This window comes from Oncorhynchus mykiss, chromosome 12 (assembly GCF_013265735.2).
Source record: "Oncorhynchus mykiss isolate Arlee chromosome 12, USDA_OmykA_1.1, whole genome shotgun sequence".
NCBI lineage: Eukaryota > Metazoa > Chordata > Actinopteri > Salmoniformes > Salmonidae > Oncorhynchus > Oncorhynchus mykiss.
The window spans coordinates 73,616,386-73,642,837 of record NC_048576.1 but is presented as its reverse complement, the minus strand read 5'-3'; the positions used below and the strand labels follow the sequence as shown (position 1 = coordinate 73,642,837).

General features: G+C 39.6%; 7 protein-coding genes across 10 annotated transcripts; 3 read left to right on the top strand and 4 right to left on the bottom strand.

The window, feature by feature from the left end:
• Window positions 1-857: 857 nt before the first annotated feature.
• LOC110486357 (hemoglobin subunit beta-like) lies at window positions 858-2,066 on the bottom strand. Of its 2 annotated transcripts, XM_036938350.1 has the most exons (4): window positions 1,905-2,066; window positions 1,447-1,669; window positions 1,003-1,165; window positions 859-934 (listed from the first exon to the last, which is right to left on the bottom strand). In XM_036938350.1, exons 1-3 carry the CDS (start codon window positions 1,994-1,996, stop codon window positions 1,037-1,039), a joined length of 444 nt encoding a protein of 147 aa, XP_036794245.1. In that variant the 5' UTR covers window positions 1,997-2,066; the 3' UTR covers window positions 859-934; window positions 1,003-1,036. The 2 variants fall into 2 exon arrangements, with proteins under 2 accessions (XP_036794244.1, XP_036794245.1); XM_036938349.1 differs by having other exon boundaries at window positions 858-1,165.
• Window positions 2,067-3,200: 1,134 nt separating this feature from the next.
• On the top strand, window positions 3,201-4,099 carry LOC118937730 (hemoglobin embryonic subunit alpha-like). Its single transcript, XM_036938348.1, has 3 exons — window positions 3,201-3,360; window positions 3,473-3,680; window positions 3,867-4,099. The coding sequence occupies exons 1-3, from the start codon at window positions 3,266-3,268 to the stop codon at window positions 3,993-3,995; spliced, it is 432 nt and encodes a 143-aa protein (XP_036794243.1). The 5' UTR covers window positions 3,201-3,265; the 3' UTR covers window positions 3,996-4,099.
• A 2,754-nt stretch (window positions 4,100-6,853) lies between these two features.
• On the bottom strand, window positions 6,854-8,117 carry LOC110538438 (hemoglobin subunit beta-like). 2 transcript variants are annotated; one of them, XM_036938347.1, is made up of 4 exons: window positions 7,957-8,117; window positions 7,499-7,721; window positions 6,999-7,161; window positions 6,855-6,930 (listed from the first exon to the last, which is right to left on the bottom strand). In XM_036938347.1, exons 1-3 carry the CDS (start codon window positions 8,046-8,048, stop codon window positions 7,033-7,035), a joined length of 444 nt encoding a protein of 147 aa, XP_036794242.1. In that variant the 5' UTR covers window positions 8,049-8,117; the 3' UTR covers window positions 6,855-6,930; window positions 6,999-7,032. The 2 variants fall into 2 exon arrangements, with proteins under 2 accessions (XP_036794241.1, XP_036794242.1); XM_036938346.1 differs by having other exon boundaries at window positions 6,854-7,161.
• A 1,138-nt stretch (window positions 8,118-9,255) lies between these two features.
• On the top strand, window positions 9,256-10,155 carry LOC118937729 (hemoglobin embryonic subunit alpha-like). Its single transcript, XM_036938344.1, has 3 exons — window positions 9,256-9,416; window positions 9,529-9,736; window positions 9,923-10,155. Exons 1-3 carry the CDS (start codon window positions 9,322-9,324, stop codon window positions 10,049-10,051), a joined length of 432 nt encoding a protein of 143 aa, XP_036794239.1. The 5' UTR covers window positions 9,256-9,321; the 3' UTR covers window positions 10,052-10,155.
• A 2,753-nt stretch (window positions 10,156-12,908) lies between these two features.
• Window positions 12,909-14,185, bottom strand: LOC110538437 (hemoglobin subunit beta-like). 2 transcript variants are annotated; one of them, XM_036938342.1, is made up of 4 exons: window positions 14,016-14,185; window positions 13,554-13,776; window positions 13,054-13,216; window positions 12,910-12,985 (listed from the first exon to the last, which is right to left on the bottom strand). In XM_036938342.1, exons 1-3 carry the CDS (start codon window positions 14,105-14,107, stop codon window positions 13,088-13,090), a joined length of 444 nt encoding a protein of 147 aa, XP_036794237.1. In that variant the 5' UTR covers window positions 14,108-14,185; the 3' UTR covers window positions 12,910-12,985; window positions 13,054-13,087. The 2 variants fall into 2 exon arrangements, with proteins under 2 accessions (XP_036794236.1, XP_036794237.1); XM_036938341.1 differs by having other exon boundaries at window positions 12,909-13,216.
• An 8,196-nt stretch (window positions 14,186-22,381) lies between these two features.
• Window positions 22,382-23,594, bottom strand: LOC110538447 (hemoglobin subunit alpha-4-like). The gene is made up of 3 exons (XM_021625279.2): window positions 23,342-23,594; window positions 22,680-22,887; window positions 22,382-22,595 (listed from the first exon to the last, which is right to left on the bottom strand). Exons 1-3 carry the CDS (start codon window positions 23,434-23,436, stop codon window positions 22,467-22,469), a joined length of 432 nt encoding a protein of 143 aa, XP_021480954.1. The 5' UTR covers window positions 23,437-23,594; the 3' UTR covers window positions 22,382-22,466.
• A 1,005-nt stretch (window positions 23,595-24,599) lies between these two features.
• On the top strand, window positions 24,600-25,727 carry LOC110538443 (hemoglobin subunit beta). Its single transcript, XM_021625273.2, has 3 exons — window positions 24,600-24,819; window positions 25,072-25,294; window positions 25,479-25,727. Exons 1-3 carry the CDS (start codon window positions 24,728-24,730, stop codon window positions 25,608-25,610), a joined length of 447 nt encoding a protein of 148 aa, XP_021480948.1. The 5' UTR covers window positions 24,600-24,727; the 3' UTR covers window positions 25,611-25,727.
• Window positions 25,728-26,452: the final 725 nt, after the last annotated feature.

Here is a 26,452-nt window from a genome sequence, read left to right as displayed (position 1 = left end):
TACAGATGAACGTGGTACATTCAGGCATTTGGAAATTGCTCCCAAGAATGAACCAGACCTGTGGAGGTCTACAAATTTTTTTCTGAGGTCTTGGCTGATGTCTTTCGATTCTCCCATGATGTGAAGCAAAGAGGCACTGAGTTTGAAGGTAGGCCTTGAAATCAATCCACAGGTACACCTCCAATTGATTCAAATTATATCAATTAGCCTATCAGAAGCTTCTAAAGCCATGACATCATTTGCTGGAATTTTCCAAACTGTTTAAATGCACAGTCAGCTTAGTATATGTAAACTTCTGACCCTGTGGAATTGTGATAGAGTGAATTATAAGTGAACTAATCTGTCTGTAAACAATTGTTGGAAAAATTACTTGTGTCATGCACAAAGTAGATGTCCTAACCGACTTGCCAAGACTATAGTTTGTTAACGAGTTTTAATGACTCCAACATAAGTGTATGTAAACTTCCGATTTCAACTGTAGCAACTAGGGAGTCTAGGTTTAAACTCTCAACCAATCAACAATTTCTTGCCAGACTAATACATGAACCTAACATTGAATACCAGATCTGTTATGAAAAGTTCTCTTTTTATGAAGGAGATGATTGTGTGTTGAATCAGGAATGAATCATTGCAGTCCTGATGTCATTTAAACGTATAGTATCAATTCTGCACCATTAAACACACGGTTGTATTTATTAGTTGCATTGGTTAGTTCATGCACAGCTAATGTAACATGTCAGTGTGGTTAATTGGCAAATATTGTAGTTATTTGCTAAATATTTTTATATATTGCACATGATCAATATCTGATTAACCATATTGATGTTCATGCAAGAAAATAAGGCACAGATAAAAAATATTTGCGGAAGATTTTATTTGCTTTAGTAGAAGGAACAACATGTGCCTCTAAACAAATGATCTGCGCTTGTTGGTTCTCTGAGCTTGTTGGTCCTCTGAGCTTGTTGGTCCTCTGAGCTTGTTGGTCCTCCGGGCTTGTTGGTCCTCTGGTGGTCGTCGGTCTCTGAGTGGAGGGGCTCTAGTGGTACTGTCTGCCCAGGGAGCTCACCACGACGGCCAGGAACTTCTGGAAAGCGCCCTGGACATCAGCGGTGAAGTCAGCACCCATTCTCGCAGCTACGACAATAGTAAGGCAGTCAGCCAGCAGCTACAAAAGAAAGGAGCAAATGGACAAGTAAGAAAACGCATTCTGCCACACTATTGTAAGAAAACGCATTCTGCCACACCATTGTAAGAAAACGCATTCTGCCACACCATTGTAAGAAAACGCATTCTGCCACACCATTGTAAGAAAACGCATTCTGCCACACCATTGTAAGAAAACGCATTCTGCCACACCATTGTAAGAAAACGCATTCTACCACACTATTTTAAAAGATAGGCAAATATAATGTGACCTTGTGGATTAGAAAAGGATAACTAATTTACCCTGAAATTGTCGGGATCCACGCGCAGTTTCTCGGAGTGCAGCACGCTCAGCTCTGCGTAGGTGGCCTTGATGTCATCCATGTTCTTGACAGCCCGGTCCAGTCCGCGCAGGACGGTCTTTCCGTGAGCGGCGACCATTGGGTTTCCCTGGATGGCAGCGGCGTTGTACAGGTTTCCAAAGTTACCGAAATACCTCTGGGTCCAGGGGTACACAACCAGACACCTGTAGAAATAATAAACAGTTAAGAATTACACAAAGGTGATATCTGCATACACACATATCTTACGGAAATCAATTAATGTGTCATTTGGAGATGTCAATTACGCGTTAATTACACGCTTGTCTCAAATACGACTTCGTCTTGAAAATCATAATAACAAGCGCATAATAATATAATAACAGTATAATAACATGACTAATTCCAATAATTTGTAGACCACAGTTTTAAACACACTACCTGGAAAGAGCCGCGGGCCCAACGTCATCGTAGTCCATCTTCTCGAAGACGCTCTGAATGGTGGCGCGCTCAAAGTCTGTCCACTGAACCATGTTGCTAGCTGTTGAAGTTTCTTTCGCAGAGGCTAACGAATCATTTACACTTTGTCTTCGTTTGAGCAGCGTTTTTAAAAGGATCGGGACGCTCCTCCCTAAAGACAGCGACGGGTGGGGTCATGGTAAGGGGCTGTATAAGCCAAAAGTCACAGATTTTACTGAGATAATCAATGTTAAGTTTTACTGTTTACCATATATGTTTAAAAGCAATTTGACAATAATACACTGTCCTAAAATCCATGATGAAATCATTCATTTAAGTATTAGGTTACATACCAATTATTACATTATTAGAAATATTAACAAAAATAAGCCCCAAATAGTGGGGAAATATACCATTCTCAACACACATCTATATCTGAAGATATATACCTATTGCACATTAATTACACTTGTTGGGGATTCAAGTACTTTGAGAAACATTTTTCCACTATCTCTGTGTATGCCTATAGTCAGATATTAGTACGATATAACTACAATATTAATATATTACTAAGATATATGAAATAGCCTACTAAGATAGTACATCATTTTTATCCTTGTAATACATTTCTAAACAAATGAATTGATATTTCACCTCTATGTTCATTCTGTGCTAGTAAGGTCGACCCCATTTAATATTTATTTTTATAGTTGCACTATTCCAGTCTATTTGGGGGTAATGCATCTCTACTGTCAACTTTTCCATATTTCTGAATACAGGCTTCTATTTCTTACTTATGATACAGGCAATTTACCTATTGAAAATACAAGTAGACTTCTCTTTATTGGTTAAATACCATAAAGCCAGAGTGATAAATAAATAAATAAACGAATATTGAATTATTTTGTACTGAAATAAAATATGGATATTACCGACTCCCTTGTGAAAACTACCAGCATTAAAAAACCTCTTAACACATCTCTAATACTAAAAACTTCGTAGACTTCAATGACTGTCATAATCATGTATATATTTTTTTATCCATCTCTACCCTGTGTGCTTTATGTTTGATATTGTGTGCTGCTCAGAAAGTGCTAACAATGTATTTGTACGTCTTGTATGGAGGATTGTATCAATTTGTGTTTTTGTCCAGTAAAATAAGCAGTGAAATGTAATAACTTGAGAGGGATTGTGCCTATTGAACATTAACAAAATGGATGTTGTATCTTGTTTATCTTGGAGGTGGGTCTGCATTGGGTGGGGCTCGCGGCTAATATAAAAAGTCTTCGTTTGTAAGAGCTCATCACTGAACTTCTACTCCAGCATCGTCTTTAACTACAACCATGAGTCTCACCGCTAAGGACAAGAAAATGGTCAAGGCCTTCTGGGCTAAGGTGGCCGGCAAGGCTGAGGACATCGGCTGCGATGCTCTGTCTAGGTAATGGCTGTCGTGCTGCTAATCTTATAGCTGTTTTTGGAGTAAAAATGTAGACTGTTTGGTGTTAGTGTTCCATCTTTCTTGACATGTTTTTTTCTTTCTTCCGGTGCAGGACGCTGGTTGTGTACCCCCAGACCAAGACCTACTTCTCCCACTGGAAGGACCTGAGCCCCGGCTCTGCCCCAGTCAGGAAGCACGGTGGGACCATCATGGGAGGCATCAGTTTAGCCGTGGCCAGCATCGACGACATCAGCGCAGGTCTCCTCGCCCTCAGCGAGCTGCATGCCTTCAAGCTGCGTGTCGATCCCGCCAACTTCAAGGTCAGGACAGTCACAGCATTATTTATAATAATTTGTTTACCGTTGACACCAAATGAAAATGTGTCGTTAAAATGCATTTAAAATATATCGGGTACTCTTTACAGTAAAATGGACAACGTAGATTATTAAATAAAATATCATATTAAAACACGTAGTGTACTAATGTTCATTCCTTTCGTCCTGTAGATCCTGTCCCACAACATCTTGGTGGTGCTGGCTATCTTGTTCCCCAATGATTTCAACCCCGAAGCTCATGTGGCCATGGACAAGTTCCTGGCAGCGGTGGGCCGGGCTCTGTCTGAGAAGTACCGATAAGATGTGGACAGAAGGCATCAGACCAGACGGATTGCAGCATTGATCAGCACTGTGCTCAGCTCTGTATTGTTGTAAAATATAATTAAATGTCAAAACGCACATAATTACGTTTTTTGGTCTTTACTTTGGTTTTTAATTCGTTGTTTTGTAGAGCACAGGACATGATATGATTAAATAAGTTGCTGTTTGCAAGTCTGAAAGACATCGAAAGTCAAAAAGGTATTCATAAAGAAAATGGAAACTATATGCAAAACATTTCCACACAAAGCGGTCCTTAGAGAACTTAGCAGTAAAAGTTTAGAAGTAAATAAATGAAATCAGAGAAGGGGAACAAAGTTGAAATAGTAGCCTATAGATCAATCAAATGGCTCGCTTAGAACTTGCTATTGATAAACAAGATTGAACAAACTATTTGACATAGGACCACATCAACAAAATGGAAAAAAACGATTTAATATAACAAAGTAATATATATTATATAATTAGGCTAATTAAGGACTATGTATATATTATGAATGGATTGATAGTATTTATAAAATAAAATGTCCTAAACTCAAAGTTGTCAAGGACAGGAGGTGCCTCTGATAAATGTATTTTGTATTTTATAGAATCCTTAGTTGAAACAATGACAAAGTAGTCATGGTCTGTTTTGGTAAAAAGCTGAGGGATGGGCATAGAGAGATGTGACCACTCTCAAAATCGTAGACAGAGCTATGGATGCAAGGACTGACTATCCATGATATCAAAATTATAGTTTTAACCATGTTTTGAGGCTATGCAGTGTCTGTTTACATTTAATTTGTTTGCAATCAGAGTAAAAGAGTAAAACAAGCTTATATATTGAGTTCTGATGGGGTACGGCAGTTGAACTGAGCTCATGAGGCATTTCTAAGTTATATTCTTTAAGAATCAATGGGTATATATTATTAATTTTCAAAATCGATGTACAGTTGAAGTCGGAAGTTTACATACACCTTAGCCAAATACATTTAAACTCAGTTTTTCACAATTCCTGACATTTAATCAAAGTTAAAATTCCCTGTCTTTTTTAATGTCAGACTAATAGTAGAGATAATTATTTATTTCAGCTTTTATTTATTTCATCACATTCCCAGTGGGTCAGAAGTTTACATACTGTACATTCAATTAGTATTTGGTAGCATTGCCTTTAAATTGTTTAACTTGGGTCAAACGTTTTGGGTAGCTTCCCACAATAAGTTGGGTGAATTTTGGCCCATTCCTCCTGACAGAGCTAGTTTAAATGAGTCAGGTTTGTAGGCCTCCTTTCTCGCACACACTTTTTCAGTTCTACCCACAAATGTTCTATAAGATTGAGGTCAGGGCTTTGTAATGGCCACTCCAATACCTTGACTTTGTTGTCCTTAAGCCATTTTGCCACAACTTTGGAAGTATGCTTGGGGTCATTGTCCATTTGGAAGACCCATTTGCAACCAAGCTATAACTTCCTGCCTGACCTATGTCTTGAGATGTTTCTTCAATATATCCACACAATTTTCCTCCCTCATAATGCCATCTATTTTATGAAGTGCACCAGTCCCTCCTGCAGCAAAGCACCCCCACAACATGATGCTGCCACCCCCGTGCTTCACAGTTGGGGTGGTGCTCTTCGGCTTGCAAGCCTCCCCCTTTTTCCTCCAAACATAATGATGGTCATTATGTCCAAACAGTTCTATTTTTGTTACATCAGACCAGAGGACATTTCTCCAAAAAGTACGATCTTCCTGAGCAGCCTTTCAGGTTATGTCGATATAGGACTCGTTTTACTGTGGATATAGATGCTTTTGCACCTATTTCCTGCAGCATCTTCACAAGGTCCTCAAGGTCCACAAGGTGCTTTTGTTCTGTGATTGATTTGCACTTTTCGCAGCAATGTTCGTTCATCTCTAGGAGACAGAACGCGTCTCCTTCCTGAGCGGTATGACGGCTGCGTGGTACCATGGGGTATATACTTTCGTACTCTTGTTTGTACAGATGACCGTGGTACATTCAGGCATTTGGAAATTGCTCCCAAGAATGAACCAGACCTGTGGAGGTTTACACATTTTTTTCTGAGGTCTTGGCTGATGTCTTTCGATTCTCCCATGATGTGAAGCAAAGAGGCACTGAGTTTGAAGGTAGGCCTTGAAATCAATCCACAGGTACACCTCCAATTGATTCAAATTATATCAATTAGCCTATCAGAAGCTTCTAAAGCCATGACATCATTTGCTGGAATTTTCCAAACTGTTTAAATGCACAGTCAGCTTAGTATATGTAAACTTCTGACCCTGTGGAATTGTGATAGAGTGAATTATAAGTGAACTAATCTGTCTGTAAACAATTGTTGGAAAAATTACTTGTGTCATGCACAAAGTAGATGTCCTAACCGACTTGCCAAGACTATAGTTTGTTAACGAGTTTTAATGACTCCAACATAAGTGTATGTAAACTTCCGATTTCAACTGTAGCAACTAGGGAGTCTAGGTTTAAACTCTCAACCAATCAACAATTTCTTGCCAGACTAATACATTAACCTAACATTGAATACCAGATCTGTCATGAAAAGTTCTCTTCAAATTTTATGAAGGAGATGATTGTGTGTTGAATCAGGAATGAATCATTGCAGTCCTGATGTCATTTAAACGCAGTATAAACGTAGTATAAATTCTGCACCATTAAACACACGGTTGTATTTATTCGTTGCATTGGTTAGTTCATGCACAGCTAATGTAACATGTCAGTGTGGTTAATTGGCAAATATTGTAGTTATTTGCTAAATATTTGTATATATTGCACATGATCAATATCTGATTAACCATATTGATGTTCATGCAAGAAAATAAGGCACAGATAAAAAATATTTGCGGAAGATTTTATTTGCTTTAGTAGAAGGAACAACATGTGCCTCTAAACAAATGATCTGCGCTTGTTGGTTCTCTGAGCTTGTTGGTCCTCTGAGCTTGTTGGTCCTCTGAGCTTGTTGGTCCTCCGGGCTTGTTGGTCCTCTGGTGGTCGTCGGTCTCTGAGTGGAGGGGCTCTAGTGGTACTGTCTGCCCAGGGAGCTCACCACGACGGCCAGGAACTTCTGGAAAGCGCCCTGGACATCAGCGGTGAAGTCAGCACCCATTCTCGCAGCTACGACAATAGTAAGGCAGTCAGCCAGCAGCTACAAAAGAAAGGAGCAAATGGACAAGTAAGAAAACGCATTCTGCCACACTATTGTAAGAAAACGCATTCTGCCACACCATTGTAAGAAAACGCATTCTGCCACACCATTGTAAGAAAACGCATTCTGCCACACCATTGTAAGAAAACGCATTCTGCCACACCATTGTAAGAAAACGCATTCTGCCACACCATTGTAAGAAAACGCATTCTGCCACACCATTGTAAGAAAACGCATTCTGCCACACCATTGTAAGAAAACGCATTCTACCACACTATTTTAAAAGATAGGCAAATATAATGTGACCTTGTGGATTAGAAAAGGATAACTAATTTACCCTGAAATTGTCGGGATCCACGCGCAGTTTCTCGGAGTGCAGCACGCTCAGCTCTGCGTAGGTGGCCTTGATGTCATCCATGTTCTTGACAGCCCGGTCCAGTCCGCGCAGGACGGTCTTTCCGTGAGCGGCGACCATTGGGTTTCCCTGGATGGCAGCGGCGTTGTACAGGTTTCCAAAGTTACCGAAATACCTCTGGGTCCAGGGGTACACAACCAGACACCTATAGAAATAATAAACAGTTAAGAATTACACAAAGGTGATATCTGCATACACACATATCTGACGGAAATCAATGAATGTGTCATTTGGAGATGTCAATTACGCGTTAATTACACGCTTGTCTCAAATACGACTTCGTCTTGAAAATCATAATAACAAGCGCATAATAATATAATAACAGTATAATAACATGACTAATTCCAATAATTTGTAGACCACAGTTTTAAACACACTACCTGGAAAGAGCCGCGGGCCCAACGTCATCGTAGTCCATCTTCTCGAAGACGCTCTGAATGGTGGCGCGCTCAAAGTCTGTCCACTGAACCATGTTGCTAGCTGTTGAAGTTTCTTTCCCAGAGGCTAACGAATCATTTACACTTTGTCTTCGTTTGAGCAGCGTTTTTAAAAGGATCGGGACGCTCCTCCCTAAAGACAGCGATGGGTGGGGTCATGGTAAGGGGCTGTATAAGCCAAAAGTCACATATTTTACTGAGATAATAATGTTAAGTTTTACTGTTTACCATATATGTTTAAAAGCAATTTGACAATAATACATTGTCCTAAAATCCATGATGAAATAATTCATTTAAGTATTAGGTTACATACCAATTATTACATTATTAGAAATATTAACAAAAATAAGCCCCAAATAGTGGGGAAATATACCATTCTCAACACACATCTATATCTGAAGATATATACCTATTGCACATTAATTACACTTGTTGGGGATTCAATTACTTTGAGAAACATTTTTCCACTATCTCTGTGTATGCCTATAGTCAGATATTAGTACGATATAACTACAATATTAATATATTACTAAGATATATGAAATAGCCTACTAAGATAGTACATCATTTTTATCCTTGTAATACATTTCTAAACAAATGAATTGATATTTCACCTCTATGTTCTTGCTGTGCTAGTAAGGTCGACCCCATTTAATATTTATTTTTATAGTTGCACTATTCCAGTCTATTTGGGGGTAATGCATCTCTACTGTCAACTTTTCCATATTTCTGAATACAGGCTTCTATTTCTTACTTATGATACAGGCAATTTACCTATTGAAAATACAAGTAGACTTCTCTTTATTGGTTAAATACCATAAAGCCAGAGTGATAAATAAATAAATAAACGAATATTGAATTATTTTGTACTGAAATAAAATATGGATATTACCGACTCCCTTGTGAAAACTACCAGCATTAAACAACCTCTCAACACATCTCTAATACTAAAAACTTCGTAGACTTCAATGACTGTCATAATCATGTATATATCTATATTTTTTTTATCCATCTCTACCCTGTGTGTTTTATGTTTGATATTGTGTGCTGCTCAGAAAGTGCTAACAATGTCTTTGTAAGTCTTGTATGGAGGATTGTACCAACTTGTGTTTTTGTCCAGTAAAATAAACAGAAATGTAATAACTTGAGAGGGATTGTGCCTATTGAACATTAACAAAAGGCATGTTGTATCTTGTTTATCTTGGAGGTGGGTCTGCATTGGGTGGGCCTCGCGGCTAATATAAAAAGTCTTGGTTTGTAAGAGCTCATCACTGAACTTCTACTCCAGCATCGTCTTTAACTACAACCATGAGTCTCACCGCTAAGGACAAGAAAATGGTCAAGGCCTTCTGGGCTAAGGTGGCCGGTAAGGCTGAGGACATCGGCTGCGATGCTCTGTCTAGGTAATGGCTGTCGTTCTGCTAATCATATAGCTGTTTTTGAAGTAAAAATGTAGACTGTTTGGTGTTAGCGTTCCATCTTTCTTGACATGTTTTTTTCTTTCTTCCGGTGCAGGACGCTGGTTGTGTACCCCCAGACCAAGACCTACTTCTCCCACTGGAAGGACCTGAGCCCCGGCTCTGCCCCAGTCAGGAAGCACGGTGGGACCATCATGGGAGGCATCAGTTTAGCCGTGGCCAGCATCGACGACATCAGCGCAGGTCTCCTCGCCCTCAGCGAGCTGCATGCCTTCAAGCTGCGTGTCGATCCCGCCAACTTCAAGGTCAGGACAGTCACAGCATTATTTATAATAATTTGTTTACCGTTGACACCAAATTAAAATGTGTCGTTAAAATGCATTTAAAATATATCGGGTACTCTTTACAGTAAAATGGACAACGTAGATTATTAAATAAAATATCATATTAAAACACGTAGTGTACTAATGTTCATTCCTTTCGTCCTGTAGATCCTGTCCCACAACATCTTGGTGGTGCTGGCTATCTTGTTCCCCAATGATTTCAACCCCGAAGCTCATGTGGCCATGGACAAGTTCCTGGCAGCGGTGGGCCGGGCTCTGTCTGAGAAGTACCGATAAGATGTGGACAGAAGGCATCAGACCAGACGGATTGCAGCATTGATCAGCACTGTGCTCAGCTCTGTATTGTTCTAAAATATAATTAAATGTCAAAACGCACATAATTACGTTTTTTGGTCTTTACTTTGGTTTTTAATTCGTTGTTTTGTAGAGCACAGGACCTGATATGATTAAATAAGTTGCTGTTTGCAAGTCTGAAAGACATCGAAAGTCAAAAAGGTATTCATAAAGAAAATGGAAACTATATGCAAAACATTTCCACACAAAGCGGTCCTTAGAGAACTTAGCAGTAAAAGTTTAGAAGTAAATAAATGAAATCAGAGAAGGGGAACAAAGTTGAAATAGTAGCCTATAGATCAATCAAATGGCTCGCTTAGAACTTGCTATTGATAAACAAGATTGAACAAACTATTTGACATAGGACCACATCAACAAAATGGAAAAAACGATTTAATATAACAAAGTAATATATATTATATAATTAGGCTAATTAAGGACTATGTATATATTATGAATGGATTGATAGTATTTATAAAATAAAATGTCCTAAACTCAAAGTTGTCAAGGACAGGAGGTGCCTCTGATAAATGTATTTTGTATTTTATAGAATCCTTAGTTGAAACAATGACAAAGTAGTCATGGTCTGTTTTGGTAAAAAGCTGAGGGATGGGCATAGAGAGATGTGACCACTCTCAAAATCGTAGACAGAGCTATGGATGCAAGGACTGACTATCCATGATATCAAAATTATAGTTTTAACCATGTTTTGAGGCTATGCAGTGTCTGTTTACATTTAATTTGTTTGCAATCAGAGTAAAAGAGTAAAACAAGCTTATATATTGAGTTCTGATGGGGTACGGCAGTTGAACTGAGCTCATGAGGCATTTCTAAGTTATATTCTTTAAGAATCAATGGGTATATATTATTAATTTTCAAACTCGATGTACAGTTGAAGTCGGAAGTTTACATACACCTTAGCCAAATTCATTTAAACTCAGTTTTTCACAATTCCTGACATTTAATCAAAGTTAAAATTCCCTGTCTTTTTTAATGTCAGACTAATAGTAGAGATAATTATTTATTTCAGCTTTTATTTATTTCATCACATTCCCAGTGGGTCAGAAGTTTACATACTGTACATTCAATTAGTATTTGGTAGCATTGCCTTTAAATTGTTTAACTTGGGTCAAACGTTTTGGGTAGCTTCCCACAATAAGTTGGGTGAATTTTGGCCCATTCCTCCTGACAGAGCTAGTTTAAATGAGTCAGGTTTGTAGGCCTCCTTTCTCGCACACACTTTTTCAGTTCTACCCACAAATTTTCTATAAGATTGAGGTCAGGGCTTTGTAATGGCCACTCCAATACCTTGACTTTGTTGTCCTTAAGCCATTTTGCCACAACTTTGGAAGTATGCTTGGGGTCATTGTCCATTTGGAAGACCCATTTGCAACCAAGCTATAACTTCCTGCCTGACCTATGTCTTGAGATGTTTCTTCAATATATCCACACAATTTTCCTCCCTCATAATGCCATCTATTTTATGAAGTGCACCAGTCCCTCCTGCAGCAAAGCACACCCACAACATGATGCTGCCACCCCCGTGCTTCACAGTTGGGGTGGTGCTCTTCGGCTTGCAAGCCTCCCCCTTTTTCCTCCAAACATAATGATGGTCATTATGTCCAAACAGTTCTATTTTTGTTACATCAGACCAGAGGACATTTCTCCAAAAAGTACGATCTTCCTGAGCAGCCTTTCAGGTTATGTCGATATAGGACTCGTTTTACTGTGGATATAGATGCTTTTGCACCTATTTCCTGCAGCATCTTCACAAGGTCCTCAAGGTCCACAAGGTGCTTTTGTTCTGTGATTGATTTGCACTTTTCGCAGCAATGTTCGTTCATCTCTAGGAGACAGAACGCGTCTCCTTCCTGAGCGGTATGACGGCTGCGTGGTACCATGGGGTATATACTTTCGTACTCTTGTTTGTACAGATGACCGTGGTACATTCAGGCATTTGGAAATTGCTCCCAAGAATGAACCAGACCTGTGGAGGTTTACACATTTTTTTCTGAGGTCTTGGCTGATGTCTTTCGATTCTCCCATGATGTGAAGCAAAGAGGCACTGAGTTTGAAGGTAGGCCTTGAAATCAATCCACAGGTACACCTCCAATTGATTCAAATTATATAAATTAGCCTATCAGAAGCTTCTAAAGCCATGACATCATTTGCTGGAATTTTCCAAACTGTTTAAATGCACAGTCAGCTTAGTATATGTAAACTTCTGACCCTGTGGAATTGTGATAGAGTGAATTATAAGTGAACTAATCTGTCTGTAAACAATTGTTGGAAAAATTACTTGTGTCATGCACAAAGTAGATGTCCTAACCGACTTGCCAAGACTATAGTTTGTTAACGAGTTTTAATGACTCCAACATAAGTGTATGTAAACTTCCGATTTCAACTGTAGCAACTAGGGAGTCTAGGTTTAAACTCTCAACCAATCAACAATTTCTTGCCAGACTAATACATTAACCTAACATTGAATACCAGATCTGTCATGAAAAGTTCTCTTCAAATTTTATGAATGAGATGATTGTGTGTTGAATCAGGAATGAATCATTGCAGTCCTGATGTCATTTAAACGCAGTATAAACGTAGTATAAATTCTGCACCATTAAACACACGGTTGTATTTATTCGTTGCATTGGTTAGTTCATGCACAGCTAATGTAACATGTCAGTGTGGTTAATTGGCAAATATTGTAGTTATTTGCTAAATATTTTTATATATTGCACATGATCAATATCTGATTAACCATATTGATGTTCATGCAAGAAAATAAGGCACAGATAAAAAATATTTGCGGAAGATTTTATTTGCTTTAGTAGAAGGAACAACATGTGCCTCTAAACAAATGATCTGCGCTTGTTGGTTCTCTGAGCTTGTTGGTCCTCTGAGCTTGTTGGTCCTCTGAGCTTGTTGGTCCTCCGGGCTTGTTGGTCCTCTGGTGGTCGTCGGTCTCTGAGTGGAGGGGCTCTAGTGGTACTGTCTGCCCAGGGAGCTCACCACGACGGCCAGGAACTTCTGGAAAGCGCCCTGGACATCAGCGGTGAAGTCAGCACCCATTCTCGCAGCTACGACAATAGTAAGGCAGTCAGCCAGCAGCTACAAAAGAAAGGAGCAAATGGACAAGTAAGAAAACGCATTCTGCCACACTATTGTAAGAAAACGCATTCTGCCACACCATTGTAAGAAAACGCATTCTGCCACACCATTGTAAGAAAACGCATTCTGCCACACCATTGTAAGAAAACGCATTCTGCCACACCATTGTAAGAAAACGCATTCTGCCACACCATTGTAAGAAAACGCATTCTGCCACACCATTGTAAGAAAACGCATTCTGCCACACCATTGTAAGAAAACGCATTCTACCACACTATTTTAAAAGATAGGCAAATATAATGTGACCTTGTGGATTAGAAAAGGATAACTAATTTACCCTGAAATTGTCGGGATCCACGCGCAGTTTCTCGGAGTGCAGCACGCTCAGCTCTGCGTAGGTGGCCTTGATGTCATCCATGTTCTTGACAGCCCGGTCCAGTCCGCGCAGGACGGTCTTTCCGTGAGCGGCGACCATTGGGTTTCCCTGGATGGCAGCGGCGTTGTACAGGTTTCCGAAGTTACCGAAATACCTCTGGGTCCAGGGGTACACAACCAGACACCTGTAGAAATAATGAACAGTCAATAATTACACAAATGTGATATATGCATACACTCAATGCACATAAATAAATTGTTTTTGTCGTTTGGAGATATCCATTATGCGTAAATTACGCGGATATGTCAAATAATAACCCGTCTTGAAAAGCGTTAACAACATGACTAATTCCAATAATTTGTCGGCAACAGTGTTGAAGGCACCATAACGCTGACATCAAATAGGGTATTAAAGATAGCCTACCTGGAAAGAGCCGCGGGGCCCACGTCATCGTAGTCCATCTTTGAGAAGATGCTTTGGATTGTGGCGCGCTCAAAGTCTGTCCACTCAACCATGTTGCTGGCTATGAAGTTGCTTTGACAGGGTTCTTAATGGAGGTTAAGGAACCCTATGCACTTATACTTTGTTTGAGCAGCGTTTTTTAAGTACACTCCTCCCTAAACACAGCGATGGGTGTGGTCATGTTAGTAGGCTGTAAAGCCAAGCGTCACAAATTTTACTGAGATAATGTAATGTGAATGGAAAGGTTTACTTTTGACCAAATTATTGGCACCCATTTTTCTTACTTACTCTGCATTGTTGGGAAAGGGCTTGTAAGTAAGCATTTCTCGGTAAAGTCAACACCTTTTGTATTCTGCTCATGTGACAAATACAATTCGATTTTATTAAGATGTGCACAAAATACTGTATAAAATAAATAATACAAATTCTGCGCTATGTTGTATGCTAAAAAAAATGGGACAATTATATTATTTTATAGGCCTACTCATATTGACAATTCATCAGGCACTCGCACATCTGAGGTATCTCTTGTTCACGAAGGCCTCGAGGCCGATAAGTACAGCTTAATAAAGAGCAGTGATACTAGTAACAACAGTGTGCGGGTTTCTTATTTTTATCCTCATCTTATAGGCTACTAATTAAATTGCTCAGAGAAAGAGTATACAAGTAAGACAACATCTAAACATCTAGTGGTCAAAATTATTGGCCCCCTTGTTTTCAGTACCCCAGCACCCTCCCCTTCTGAGGATAGCGACAATTAGCCTTTTTCTCAAATATTGAATGAGATTGGAAAACACACTGGGAGGGATCTTAGACCATTCCTATATATAGAATATTTCCACATCATTGATCTCTTTCATCTGCTCTTATGGACTGGACTGCCCTCTTTAATTCAAACCAGAGGTTTTCAATGGGGTTCAATGAGGTTCCGAGACTGATATTGATTTGTTGATTTTGTGGTCAATTGACCATTTCTTTGAGGATTTTGATGTGTGCTTGGGGTCATTGTCTTGCTGTAAGATCCACTTGCGGCCAAATGTCAGCCTCTTGGCAGAGGCAACCAGGTTTTTGCCTAAAATGTCTTGGTACTTGGTAAAGTTCATGGTGCCGATGACCTTAACAAGGGCCCCAAGTACCTCACTCACTTGAATATGATTTAACTCAAAGCAACATATAGTTATAGACCACAACCTGGCAAGGAGTTAGGCATGTTATCTTCCTTTATTGATTGTGCCTTTTGGGCCTGTAGGGTATAGGCCTATGGATATTTAATAATTATCTAATTTCAATAAAGTAAGATTACAGGCTAGGTAAATTCGTGGGCAAGTGCAAACTGACAATAGCGATCCTCAATAGCCAATACGACACGTTTCATATTTGTCATAGGCCTAATAAGTTCCATATTAGTAGAGTTGTAATATGGTCAGAAATGTGTACAATAGAGCCACGCATCAAGGAGAAATTAGGTCTTCCTATTACAAATCTAATAGCGCCCTCTGCTGTTACTATCTGGCACGTTGTGGCGCTTTCTTTTTATTGGAAGCAGTTCCTGGATATTTCCCCCCTCAATCAAATCTCCAGCAGAGGGCACTCTCACACTTTCATATAAGAGATACCTACCTAAGCATACATTGGAGTTATCAAAGAGGCACACTCATAGATATAGATAGAGGACTCATCTTTATATCTGTGCCATTCTAGCGTCTGTGACAGCAGCGACATTGAGGCTACAGCCCATAGGAATCCCCACCCAGTTGACTACTGGTGGCTACTGGTGGAAGCCCTCAATGGTGCTTTTGGCCACTAGAGGCCTCTATCATTCTCTATGGGCACAACAGACAGACATAATTATGCGCTATAGCTTTATTTATTTCATTTTTGTACCTGGGAGAGTTCAACCAATAATGTCATTGGTTGATAGAGCCTGCTGTCGGATCTAAAAAATGAATGGAGTCATGTTTTGTAGCAATTATTGTGGCCTTTGTGTTTAGCTGACTGCAGATCACACAATCACTCTAGCAGATGTGGTTGTCCTTGTTCAATAGAGCTGTCAGACTTGTCTCAAAGATGTTCATATGGACAAGTTGCAATCAAGTGAAGGATCAATTCACCACACAGGCAACCAGCAGCATGGTTTCCTAGGCTATTGAACAAAAAACGGCACCTCAACATTTAAAAAAGAAGGACATGAAAAGTGTTTTGTAAATACAATAAATTAACTAACTTCAAATTATCATATTGAAATCTATGGGATGTAATTTTACATTAGGTTATTGTTATTAGTTACGTGGACGTGGAATGAATTTCTCTAATATTGATCAAATGTTTGGACACACCTACTCATTCATGGATTTTTGTTATTTTTACTATTTTCTACATAGTAGGATAATAGTGAAGACAAATATATTTTATATTTGAGATTCTTCAAATAGCCACTCTTTGCCTTGATGACAGCTTTGCACACTCTTGGCATTCTTTCAACCAGCTTCATCTGGAATGCTTTTCCAACAGTCTTGAAGGAGTTCCCACATATGCTGAGCACTCGTTGAGGTCGGGGGATTGTGGAGGCTAATAGTGTATATGTATTTTTTTGCTGAAAATGTGTGGCATAAAACCTCCCTGAATGACGGGTCACTACTGCATAGGGTTTTGAGGTAAATAACGTTAAAGTTATAAAAACTAAGAAAGGATATTCAGTGTCTCATTACAACATATTTAGTAATGGTATGTAATTGTCAATCAAAGTGACTCCAAATCCAATCAAATTTTATTCGTCACATGCGCCAAATACAACAGGTATTGTACTGTAGACCTTACAGTGAAATGCTTACTTACCAACAATGCAGTTTTAAGAAAATACCTAAAAAAAAGTAAATAAATGTTACAAATAATTAAAGAGCAGCAGTAAAATAACAATAGTGAGGCTATATACAGGGGGTACCGGTACAGAGTCAATATGCAGGGGCACCGGTTAGTTGAGGTAATTGAGGTAATATGTACATGTAGGTAGAGATAATAACAGAGAGTAGCAGCAGCGTAAAAGACGGGGAAGGGGCAATGCAAATACTCTGAGCAGCAATTTAACTTTTCTAGCGCAGCGGAACCCTTCGACAACATTCCGCTGAACAGATAGTGCGCAAAATTCTAAAATATTTTTTTGAAATATGTAACTTTCACGCATTAACAAGTCCAATACAGCAAATGAAAGATAAACAGCTTGTTAATCTACCCATCATGTTTTAATCTACCCATATGATTTTTTTAGGTCATAGCCAAGTCTAAAACACACACAGACATTTTTCCAGCCAAAGATAGGAGTCACAAAAAGCAGAAATATCAATAAAATGAATCACTAACCTTTAAAGATCTTCATCAGATGACACTCATAGGACATCATGTTACACAGTAGATGTATGTTTCCCAAAACATCCAGTGATTTTGCAGAAATACTCATAAGAAACATTGATAAAAGATACAACTGTTGTTCACAGAATTAAAGAATTAAAGACTTCTCCTTAATGCAACCGCTGTGTCAGATTTCAAGAAAACTTTACGGAAAAAGCATAATCTGAGAACGGCGCTCAGAACCCAAAACAGCCAGAGGAATATCCGCCATTTTGGCATCAACAAAGTTAGAAACAACACCATAAATATTCACTTACCTTTGATGATCTTCATCAGAAGGCACTCCCAGGAATCCAAGTTTGACAATAAATGACTAATCATCATTTATGTCCAAATAGCCACTTGTTAGCTTGTTCAGCCCAGTAATCCATCTTCATGAGGCGCAGGCACTTCATCCAGACAAAAACTCGAAAAGTTCCATTACAGTCCTTTAGAAACATGTCAAATGATGTATGGAATCAATCTTTAGGATGTTTTTAACACAAAACATCAATAATGTTCCAACCGGAGAATTCCTTTATCTCCAGAAAAGCACTGGAACGAGAAGTAACTCTGTCGGGAGCGCGCGTCATGAGAACAAGCCTCTCTGCCCGACAACTGACTCAAAGAGGTCTCATGAGCCCCTCCTTCATAGTAGAATCCTCAAACCAGTTTCTAAAGACAGTTGACATCTAATGGAAGCCCTAGGAAGTGCAACCTCATCCATATCGCAATGTGTCTCAATTCGGTAGGCCAAGCTTTGAAAAACTACAAACCTCAGATGTCCCACTTCCTGGTTGGATATTTCTCAGGTTGTCCCCTGCCACAGACATCTTTCAAACAGTTTTAGAAACTCCAGAGGGTTTTCTATCCAATACTAATTATAATATGCATATATTAGCATCTGGGACAGAGTAGGAGGCAGTTCACTCTGGGCACGCTATTCATCCTAAAGTGTAAAGGTTGCCCCCTATCCCAAAAAGGTTAATTAGACGTTCAGGAGTTTTATGGCTTGGGGGTGAAAGCTGTTTAGAAGCCTCTTGGACCTAGACTTGGCTCTCCGGTACCGCTTGCCGTGCGGTAGCAGAGAACAGTCTATGACTAGGGTGTTTGGAGTCTTTGACAATTTTTAGGGCCTTCCTCTGACACTGCCTGGTATAGAGGTACTGGATGGCAGGAAGCTTGGCCCTGGTGATGTACTGGGCCATATGCACTACCCTCTGTAGTGCCTTGCGGTCGGAGGCCAAGCAGTTGCCGTACCAGGCAGTGATGCAACCCGTCAGGATGCTCTCGATGGTTCAGATGTAGAACCTTTTGAGGATCTGAGGACACATGCCAAATCTTTTCAGTCTTCTGAGGCGGAATAGGTTTTGTCATGCCCTCTTCACAACTGTCTTGGTGTGCTTGGACCATGTTCGTTTGCTGGTGATGTGGACACCAAGGAACTTGAAGCTGTGGATCCATCATCTGTGGATCCTTTGGTGCTGTATGCAAATTGGAGTGGGTCTAGGGTTTCTGGGATAATGCTGTTGATGTGAGCCATGACCAGCCTTTTAAAGCACTTCATGGCTACAGACGTGAGGGCTATGGGCCGGTAGTCATTTAGGCAGGTTACCTTAGTATTCTTGGTCACAGGCACTATGGTGGTCTGCTTGAAGCATGTTGGTATTACAGACTCAGACATGGAGAGGTTGAAAATGTCAGTGAAGACACCTGCCAGTTGGTCAGCGCATGCTCGGAGTACACGTCCTATTAATCCGTTTGGCCCTGCGGCCTTGTGAATGTTGACCTGTTTAAAGGTCTTACTAACATCGGCTGTGGAGAGCGTGATCACACAGTCGCCCGGAACAGCTGATGCTCTCATGCATGCATCAGTGTTACTTGCCTCGAAGAGAGCATAGAAGTTATTTAGCTCATCTGGTAGGCTCGTGTCACTGGAAAGCTCTCGGCTGTGCTTCCCTTTGTTGTCTGTAATAGTTTGCAAGCTCTACCACATCTGACGAGCATCGGAGCCGGTGTAGTACAATTTGATCTTAGTCTTGTATTGAGGCTTTTCCTGTGTGATGGTTTGTCGGAGGGCATAGCGGGATTTCTTATAAGCTTCCAGGTTAGCGTCCTGCTCATTGAAAGAGGTATCTCTACCCTTTAGCTCAGTGCGGATGTTGCCTGTAATCCATGGCTTCTGGTTGGGGTAAGTACGTACTGTACAGTCGCTGTGGGGACGACGTCATCGATGCACTTATTCATGAAGCCAATGACTGATGTGGTGTACTCCTCAATGCCATCGGAGGAATCCCAGAACATATTCCAGTCTGTGCTAGAAAAACAGTCCTGTAGTTTAGCATCTGCTTCATCTGACCACTTTTTTATTGACCAAGTTACTGGTACTTCCTGCTTTAATTTTTGCTTGTAAGCAGAAATCAGGAGGATAGAATTATGGTCAGATTTGCCAAATGGAGGGCGAGGGAGAGCTATGTATGCGTTTCTGTGTGTGGTTTCTTATTAACAGAAATCATTTTTCTAAATGGGATAAAATGTACATCCTAAATTTCCTCAAATCTGCTATCAGCTTGCTTGCTAGAAAGAGATAGCATAGCTGCATTTTACTTAGAAAGATATTACCCCACCAACATAAAAAATCCTAGCTATATTCATATCCATACTAAAAGCAGTTTATTTCGCAGGATTTGACTCTGGTGACAATAAAACATGAATTGAAATTGTTAAGCGGGAAGGTCTTTCTGGTTTCGTTCTAGAACATGTCCATGTATGTAGTGTTGAGAATGTTGAGCTGATAGGCCTACATCAAGTTCATTATATTTTATTTATAGGCTATACAATTACATACAGGCTACATAGTATAATTATAATCAGGTATGATGATGATAAGAAGAATAATAATAATGATAATAATAATGATTATTATACATGATCATTCTTAATGTTCCACAAACATAAATAAATCATATTTTAATACGCTTAATTTGTATGAATAATTGAAGTTTATCATTCAAATATTGAAATTACTCATATACTCTTTCATTTATCCTTTACAATAAATAATTAAGTGTTCCACTTTGCCAATCAAGGTGTCCCAATTTGCCAGTATCGACTTAAAAAATGTGGTCTCTTTATTTTTTTATTTATTTTTTAGTGTAGAAGAGTTTCTATGCTATTTAGAATGGTATCGTGTCAGGGGTTAAGACAATGCGAGGATTCTGGAAGGTGTTCTGCAAAAAAAAACATTTCAGAAAGTGTCACATTTTACAAATACTCACACTAATTACATAATTTGGCAAATGTATTTCAATTTCTCTGCATCACTTCCAGGACCCCTTTCTGCAGCGCTGTGTTTTCTTCCATGCGCTGTGCTCTCCCCAAAGCCAAATCACCAATTCTTAATAATTCAATCGATTGTGGTCAGTAACGCCAAATGTGGCGTTACTGAGCAAGTAGTCTCAGTAAGTCAAAGAAGCCAATAGTGGTTTCAGCTATATTGTTGTTGAGACGACGTAGGCCTTATCACTTTTTCTAACAGTAAAAAATATGTCAAATGACTAGCCTATGAGAAAAGTGTAAAAAAAAAGTATTGGAAAGTTCAGGAAAACATCAGGGAAGCTCATCGGGTAGACTTCACAGTAGGCTTAACGTGTGTGCGCATAGAAGATCTGCGTTGCTTTCAATTACTAGACTAATGATCATGAGAACATTTCCCAGCCTAACTGTAACCAAATATCCAAACGGAGATCCAGTGAAAACAAACATGTGACATTGATTGATGTCTTGATTTATCAAGCTGAGTTCCTTGTCTCAAAGCAGCGCAGTGATGCTGTCCAATCAAAACGGTGCTAGAATCATCAGTTGACCACACATACCATCATGAAGCCAATTGTATAAAATAATTATAGAATGTAGGCTACATACAACGCATCAACCAAATTGCATGATTGCCTATGCCTACACATACTGTAAGGGGCTAAAGGAAAATGTTCTATTTTTTAAATATTAAAACACCAAATTAGGCCTACCTCATGATAAATCAGGCCATCATCACTGTCGATGATAATGATAATTCTTCACGTTGTACAGGTGAAACGTCCATGCTGCATGCATGCCAACCATTTGATCCCAATCAGTTTCATGGGAATACGCATTTAAATTTTCTTGAATGATGTAAGTAAGGGGGGTTAACCGGCCTAGCTAATCACATTTTAGAATAGTAAACACAGCCACCACATGATCTTTAAAAGAATATATATATATATATATATATATATATATATTTTTTTTTTTTACATTTCAGCACAATCATCCTAACTTAAGAAATTACAGGGTGTTTTTGGTATGACAGTAGCCTGACATTATCATGCTATTACAGGTGGTTTGTTATGTAGAATACAAATCAATCATGAAGTGATCTTGCGAGACATATCACCATTTTAAGAAGTTGCAGAGCGTCGCTCCGCTGTGGACCCGCAGCACTACACTCCTGGTTATAACTGTTGGATGACTTCGGGGGGTTCAAGTAACCACAGATCCATGAACTAAGTGGCGCATTCAGTTGACTACACTTTTTTTAAACCATTGCAGCAGCGCAAAAGATTCAGGGCTGACCCAAATCATAGCGGGCTAAAGCCCTGAAAGCCAGGTCCTAGTGACGTCCATGGCGGACCAGTGATGTCTGGCCATAACATTTTGGTCTCAGGCACGTACATTTGGAACTTAATGTCAAGGTGTATGCAAAGGTGGAGTAAAAATATACATTTATTGTGAAGTGCATCATTTTTATGAAATACCCTTGAAATACTGTGAAATAGGCTGTTAACTTTATTTTATACTTGACTTGACAAATCCATTCTACAAGATAACCCAAATGTAGCCTACAATATAAATCACAAGACAATGTAAGACAATTAAAATGACAAACAACAAACACCTCGGTATGAGTTTCAGTTAGATTTATTGTCAGTGTGTCGATATTGGATGGACATTATTCCTTGGATGACAGATTGACAGCTGAACTGCGGTTTAGCGGTACTTCTCGGCCAGGGCCAGAGCCAGTTGCTGCAGGAACTTGTCCACGGACAGGTGGATCTCGGGGGTAAATTCCGCAGGGAAGTAGGCGGCAATGACCACAATCAGGTTGTGTGCCAGGATCTGCAAAGCAAAAGGGAAATAGATTATTTCACATTCACACAGGTAAAAGTGTTATTTATTATATATATTTTTAAATGATCTTACCTTGAAGTTGGTGGGGTCCACCCTCAGCCTGGTGGCGTGCAGTTCACTGAGCTTGGTCAAGAAACCAAAGAGATCGTCCAAGTTGCCAACACATTCATCGATCTGATTCATGATGGTGATGCCGTGCTTCTTCACTGGAGGGGAACCGGGGGCCACGGAAGCCCAGTGGGAGAAGTAGGCCTTGGTCTGAGGGTAGACGACAAGCATCCTGTCGTGGACATTAAAAATGAGGTGAGACCAAATTCATCTTAAATAATCATTCGTTCGGGGTTCCCGTCCATATCTTCGCCGACAAAACACTCTTAGAAAAAGGGGTTCCAAAAGGGTTCTTCGGCTGTCCCATAAGATAACCCTTTTTGGTTCCAGTTAGAGCCTTTCTTGGTTCCAAGTAGAACCCTTTTGTGTTTCAGGTAGAACCCTCTGGGAAAAGGGTTCCACATGGAACCAAAAGGGTTATCTACCTGGAACCAAGAACGATTCTTCAAAGGGTAATCTTATGGGGACAGCTGAACAACCCTTTTAGGTTCCAGATAGCACCTTTTTTCTCAGAGTGTAGGCTACACATTTATAGCTTCCAAATTGACTGAGGAATTATGTGTTAATAATTTCAACAGTCTACATGTACATACTCTATAATTTATCATACATCGTTATGTAATTACCTGGAAAGAGCCTGTTCTCCAATCTCATCGGATTTAGGGAGGATCTTGCCCCAGATGGCCTTCACGTTGGCTTTGTCCTTGGCTGAGAGACTCATGGCTGTCTTGTCCGTTTATCCACTTAAATGAAGATGCTAAGAAAATAAGCTTTTGAGCGTGGAAAACTCAGAGGCTGTTTTTATTGAGGCATGAGAGAAGGCACACCCCGATATAATCTTGGCTCCACCTCTGATTGGGAATTTGTCCAAGACATGATTCATGTTTTTTATACGTTATAATTATGCAACCGAGCCAATTCGTGTAATGCCCAACATATGACCTTAGCACATAATACCTTCGTTTGTACAAAGTGTTGTATTTATTTCATATAGATTGAATAACGACGGGTTTTTGAAACACTACTTGTAAAGAAAATATTGAGGCATTAAAAGTTTAGTCGTAAGTAATACTACTCGTAAGGTCTAATATTGCAGCACTCATTGGTGAGTAATTCTGTAACCTACAAAATATCCGATGGAAAAATCGATTCTGTAACCTACAAAAGATTCGATGGAAAAATCGATGGAAAGGTTTTGTTCTGGTAGCAAAACGTTGCCTCTGCCTATCACTAAACATTGTAACAATGTATAGGCTACAAGCATTGTATTTCAGTGGCGCTAAACAAAAAGCTGTGGTTTCATTGAAGTAAATAGGCTGATATCTACATTGAATAGTGTCCAGTTAGAACCCATCATGTAATTCCCCTGATGAAGGCAGATTAAACGACTTTTCACCAACTGACATTTAGATGAATCATTCAAAAAGACCAGAAATATGGAACTATCAAATGGGTGGGTCCGTCTGAATATGAAGATAAAACATATTTCGAGTCATGCTCTTTCTTTAATAGTTTACTCCCAATCTAGGCTTTTTGTTTTTAAATGAGATCCTAAATAAACACTTACATCAATAATTATAATTTTATGAAGATAATATTACAATTCAATGCCAATATTACAACGATCAATTAAAAGAGTATTTAGGGCTAAAGGAACCTTTAAAGGCCTATACATTTTACTTTTTGAAATTATGTTAGATTGTATAATTAAGTATGCATGTGTTTATGAAGGCTAATCATGACTTGTTTATTTCATCCGTATTAATTAGAATTTGGAAACGCCTAAATGACCAAGCATTATCTTTAAAAGTGGGATGAAGTTGGCACAATGCCGATATGTGCCACACTCGAGGACCTTGCCCCCCCAAGACATTCATCCAATCATTTTCTGTGTTCTGTTCAGGGCGGAGATACTGAACATCAATAAATTGGACGTCCCATGAGACAAAAAGCTCAGGAATCCCTTGTAACATTTTGCAAGTACCAACGGAAATCAACAAACAAACGTCAACATGGTCGACTGGACAGATGCTGAGCGCAGTGCCATCGTAGGCCTGTGGGGAAAGATCAGCGTGGATGAGATCGGACCCCAGGCCCTGGCCAGGTACATTCATAAAATATTTATGTAGATATCATTAAATAATAACACGATAATAGGCTACCTAGGCTAATTACCACTAATTTCTTATTGTAATGGCAGCCTGTTTAATTTATTTTTAGACTTCTGATCGTGTCTCCATGGACTAATTAGCACTAATTGCGTAGTAGGACATCGCGGTGTTCACCTTTGGTGCGATACAGACCATATTGATTGTTAAGTATAATTGTAATGCCAGCCTGTTATATTTATTTTTAGACTTTTGATCGTGTCTCCATGGACTCAGAGGCACTTTAGCACCTTCGGCAACCTATCCACACCCGCTGCCATCATGGGTAACCCCGCCGTGGCCAAGCACGGAAAGACCGTGATGCACGGACTGGACAGAGCTGTGCAGAACCTGGATGACATCAAGAACACCTATACTGCACTGAGTGTGATGCACTCAGAGAAACTGCACGTGGATCCCGACAACTTCAGGGTGAGTACTAAACGTAATACATATAGCCTACAATTTTGTGCTTCATACAATTATTATATATTTTTTAAGGTATGACCAATTTTCCTTCGAGGCATTTAGGGGAAAATAGTATTATGCATTAAATAGCGGTGTGAGCCGATGTAAAGTGTATGCCAATATTTATTTTACTGTCCACTCTCCACAGCTCCTCGCCGACTGCATCACCGTGTGCGTGGCCGCAAAGCTCGGTCCCACCGTTTTCAGTGCTGATACTCAGGAAGCCTTCCAGAAGTTCCTGGCTGTCGTTGTGTCCGCTCTTGGCAGACAGTACCACTAGAGTATCACTCGACAGCATCAATATGGACGAGAGATGACACTCCAAACCAGTCTGTTAGGCTGGAACCTGTGCCATAGCTACACATGTTGAAAATAATAAAATCTATTTAAAAGCGTTTATCTTTTTGAAGTGTTGTTTTTTATGGAAAACGTTCTCCTGCAATTGTACTGATGGCACATGGTTTCTACACTAAAAATGAGGGAATGTGAATGAAAAAAACTGTTTTGATGATGGTTTTCATAAACATACTTTGTCCATAATCTAGAGGCCTAATGGTTGTTAATTGATGAGATAAGGAAAGAGGATGGCAAACGTGATCTGCATAACCTACCAATAGCAATTAACATACCTTTGTATGCCTCCTTCTTGGAAGAACCTTTTAGGGACCATTTTCAGAACCCTAAGGATCTTCAAATAACTTTGGGGATCTTAGAAGAACCCTTGTTGAACCCCTCATTTTTAGAGTGTATGAATTCTGTGGTGTGCATGTTTTGTTAATCATCTGTATAATTACTATTTTGGGGATACAAAGACTTCTCCCTCCCTACACCTCTGATGAGTATAACAGGAAACCTGTTCGATCCCCATGCACTCAAAATCATTCTGGCTGTGGATATGGAGAACATCAACACATTAACATCAACGTACCAGAGGATGTACCTATTGGACTTGGGGCTCTGCTGAGAGTTTACCTCATATTTAGTTTTTAAAATTCTGCTTTGCCACTAAAATCATAACAAACACTGAGAACTAAAATATTGTGCTATTGTTGTTATTGTTATGCATATTATTATTCATGAGAATAATAACTGGGGAGGGGGGTAGTTCAAAAATGAACCCCG